This window comes from Sinocyclocheilus rhinocerous, unplaced genomic scaffold (genome assembly GCF_001515625.1).
Source record: "Sinocyclocheilus rhinocerous isolate Xijiao unplaced genomic scaffold, SAMN03320098_v1.1 scaffold980, whole genome shotgun sequence".
NCBI classification, from domain to species: Eukaryota; Metazoa; Chordata; class Actinopteri; order Cypriniformes; family Cyprinidae; genus Sinocyclocheilus; species Sinocyclocheilus rhinocerous.
Window position 1 is genome coordinate 745,359 of NW_015635053.1, and position 3,924 is coordinate 749,282.

The 3,924-nt window shown below is 37.1% G+C and overlaps 1 protein-coding gene across 1 annotated transcript in view; it reads left to right on the forward strand.

Annotated features, from left to right (window-relative positions):
* The first annotated feature begins 1,097 nt into the window (after positions 1-1,097).
* The window catches only part of etv7 (ETS variant transcription factor 7), a 9,062-nt gene continuing 6,235 nt past the window's right edge, over positions 1,098-3,924 (forward strand). Inside the window, exons 1-4 of the mRNA XM_016560750.1 lie at positions 1,098-1,328; positions 1,843-1,963; positions 2,677-2,841; positions 2,931-3,053. Coding sequence (XP_016416236.1) covers positions 1,293-1,328; positions 1,843-1,963; positions 2,677-2,841; positions 2,931-3,053 — 445 coding nt within the window. The 5' untranslated portion in view covers positions 1,098-1,292. The remainder of the gene's footprint in view (positions 1,329-1,842; positions 1,964-2,676; positions 2,842-2,930; positions 3,054-3,924) is intronic.

The window sequence follows — 3,924 nt, forward strand, 5'->3', positions numbered from 1 at the left end:
TCAATCACATTTGAACAGAGTGGACAGTGAAATCCTGTAAATACAGAGTGATAAGGAAGAAACAAAATCAAACCTGCTTTAAAACCCAGCAACACAACTGTAGCTATATAACTTTACATCAGCAACACTGCTTTAACAAAAAATCAAAATAGTTTTAAACTTATTTGACATCAAAACAAAATTTTAAAAAATGCTTTCTAATTGCTCTCCCAGTACTTTGATGTCACACACAGAACGGTCTGTGCAGTGCTGCTTCAGTCAAACACCTTTTGTGTTTTATTAGGAGACGCACAACAGTTCTTCTGTGGCTTTATAGGTAATATTTTCACGTACACAATTTAGCAAAATCAGACAATATTGTGTCTAATATATACCACAATATTAACTTCTTATTATTGAATTGTTGTAAATAAATATCACATTTGCAACTGGTCAGTGTTCAAAAAATGCTGGGAAATCACTTCATGTAATCCTACAAGAGTGATTACTGATAAACTGTCTGAAAAAAAGAAAGTCAAGTTTTAGAGAAGAAGGAAAATCACCCACTGACTTTCAAAGCTGCTACAGAGTAACGACTTTCTACTTCGAGGACCTTGATAGAAATGTAGTGGAGTGAAAAGTACAATATTTGTCTTTCAAATGTAGTGAGGTTAAAGTCATAAGTTTCCAGAAAAAATAATACTCTAGTAAAGTACAGATACTCAAAAAGTGTACTTAAGTACAATACTTAAGTAAATGTACTTAGTTACTGTCCACCTCTGCGCGCCTCAACAGAAAATTGTTGACAGAAATACCTGCTCGCCACCTGGATAAGCATAAACGCAGAATAGTAGCCTAATCTTTTTTTTTTTTTAATCTCAGAGCTTCTACTGTAGCCTACAGTATTTAGTTAACTTGCTTTGTTGTTCATAAAGTTTCGACCTTATTGCACTTTTAAAGTTTTACCACTGTGCTTAATTCACACACGTTTAATCTCTCTGGGTTTTCAGGAAATACCAGATTGGCTACCTGAAACACAAACACAGGACCGATCTCTTCCCTGCAGTGTTTGCGAGATTCATGTGCACACAGCCGCTGGCAGATCCGCTCTCTTTCGTTTTCATTTCCCGGAAGGATTCTTAATATTGCAGCGATTCGCATAAGAAAGCAAACTCTGCTGTGCGAGACTGCGACTTTACGCGACACCGCATGCTGTATTTGGTGTATATATCGATCAGCTATTGATACAGTAATCAGGTATTATTATTGTAGCGAATATTTATGAGTTTGTGAAGTCTTGAAGGTTACAGAACATGAGTGACGCCTCCTCACCGCCACCTTTGATAAAGGTAAGATCCGTGATAGACACACAGCACTCACTCACCACCAAATAATAGTATAGTAAATAAAATGACTTTGAATTAGTAGTCAATGCCACAAATCAGTGGCACAAAAATACTTTAATCACATGAAAATCACCTCAAACTGCTCACTTAAGCAAATATTATATTCAACTAACTTTTTTTTGTTGTTGTTATTTTGTAAACCCTCTCAAATGCCATAATAAAAAAGTTTAATATTAATGTAGATTTTTGATGCAAATATACTTTATTAAAAATGTAGGCGACAGTGCAAAACTGAAAATAAAAACTGTTGCGTCTCAAATGTACTTTCACTTTTGCTGTGCCTGTGTGTATTGAGACCTCAGTTTGTTTTCATACAGCAAGAGTGATTGTCTAGTTGCTGTACTTTCTGATTCATTCATAAAAATGCTTTATTATACATCACTGAAAACATGGATTAAGATTTATTAGATTTTTATTGAAGTGAATGCTTCTTTCTGCTTTCCCTTCCAATCTTCAGCAGAGTTGTAATGGGAACGAACCCCCGGTTTGCTCTCCGGTTCTGCGCGACCCTCAAAATGAACCTCCCTCCTGGTACAAGACGGTGTCTGGTGAACTGTGCAAGCTACCTGGAAGACTACGTATGTTCCCACATAAAATATGTACACGAATAGCTTATAGATCATAACAACGAAGTGTATTAAAGAACAAATGTACTCAACATTATACCCTTTCAAACATGACTTCTTCTACAGAACACAAAAGATGTTTAACAGAGATACAAAGCTACACTTTTCCACATTGTGACCAGCGGCTACACGGCTTCAAATGACAAATAGCACCATGACAGTAGCATAAAGCTTTTGTCTTCATATATTTACGTATAAGTCGTTTACTTATAGTCCAAAGCCATATACAGTTTTGTGAGAGGAATAGATAGACATTATTCAATCAAAGTCACACTTGCAAATATTAAAACTTTGTGCCTGCATTGCATTACATCACATCACATCAGTTTTGAATATGCATGAGTGCATCACATCAGTTGTACATCACATCAGTTTGGAATATGCTCAAATGCACATACAAAAGCAATGATGTTCACCAAATCATGACCAAAATTTAGCTCTAAAAAGGGTTTAAAATGACACAAAATATAGGAAATCAAGCATTTACGGATGGTGTTTTTATGTAGCCATGTCCATTGCAGCTTCATCATTCTCCAAAATTCCCATAAAATGACCATAAAATAAACAAATTCATACAAATTTGGAATGACATGAGGATGAATCAATGCTGACAGTGTTTTCATTTTTGGGTGAACTAACACTGTGTTTTATGGTTGTAATGTAAGGGATCAATCCATCTTTGTGGAATAAGGAGGACGTGAATCTCTGGCTGCGCTGGGCTCAGAGGGAATATTCTCTGCGACGTGCGGACCACCAAAAATTTGAGATGAACGGAAAGGCACTTTGTCTTCTAACCAAAGACGACTTCCGTCTTCGCTGTCCCAGCTCTGGTGTGTGATCTGAAATTAATTCTAATTATCGGTTTTGTTCATAGCTTTCATGATAACTGTGTACTGTGAATGGAAACTTTTTTGAACAGGTGATGTTCTGTATGAACTCCTTCAACATGTGAAGCAGCAGAGGAGATGTGCGATCTTCAGTCCGCTGTCCAGCTCCAACACACAGTCACAACAGACGCCCGACTCGCATGGGACGACAGGTGATTTGACGGGGTTGTTCATAATAATCTATTATTCATAAAATCGGGAGTGTTCAGCTAAAGTCTTAAATGCAAAGTCATGCATGTATTATTTGATCGCTTGCATATATTTATACAATTATTTGTTTGGTTATTTAGAATTTTAGAGTCTTTTTAAGTTAAAAAGCTGAGAGGACTCTTCCTTGTTCAGGCTGTTCTTGTGTAATCCTCTATTATGGGCATTTTGATAAATGTCTGATTTCCTATTTGAACAGTTGCCAGAAAATAAATGAAATGGCTTGCCGAAGCTTGTAGCAAACACACCGTTGAAGGAACTGAGCCACTGTTTTTGAGCCACAGCCAGCATGCTGTGGAGTCCTTGTAAAGGGAAACATTTTGCATATCATACTTACTGAACACTTTATATCAGTATTTTATAGCAAGTCCTTTATAACTGATACTGACGGGAAGCACACTGATCTGCTTCATGGGGTGAAATAACACCCATTTCTTGATTCAGGAGGGAATTTCCTGGTTGTAAAGAAGCTAGAGCTGTTGCAATAGGTGTGGCTAAATTAGACCTACCTCCATTCAAACAATAGTACACAATACATTTCTTTCATATTTGCCCTTTTTCCATGTAATGTTATAAATAAAATACATTTTTTTGAAGTCGTCTTACAGGTCCTTATTAGTGGTCGACCGATATATCGGCCGATATTTGGCATTTTTCAAATATCGGCATCGGCCGATAAGTTTTTCTGTTTGGCCGATGCGTTCGAGGCGGGACTTTTATTTTGACAGCGCTGACAGAGGCAACCTGAGCACACAGTGCTCACATTCTCCCTCTTGTTCGCTGTCGTCGTTAACAGTTCTGTCTAATACGGATAGAAGT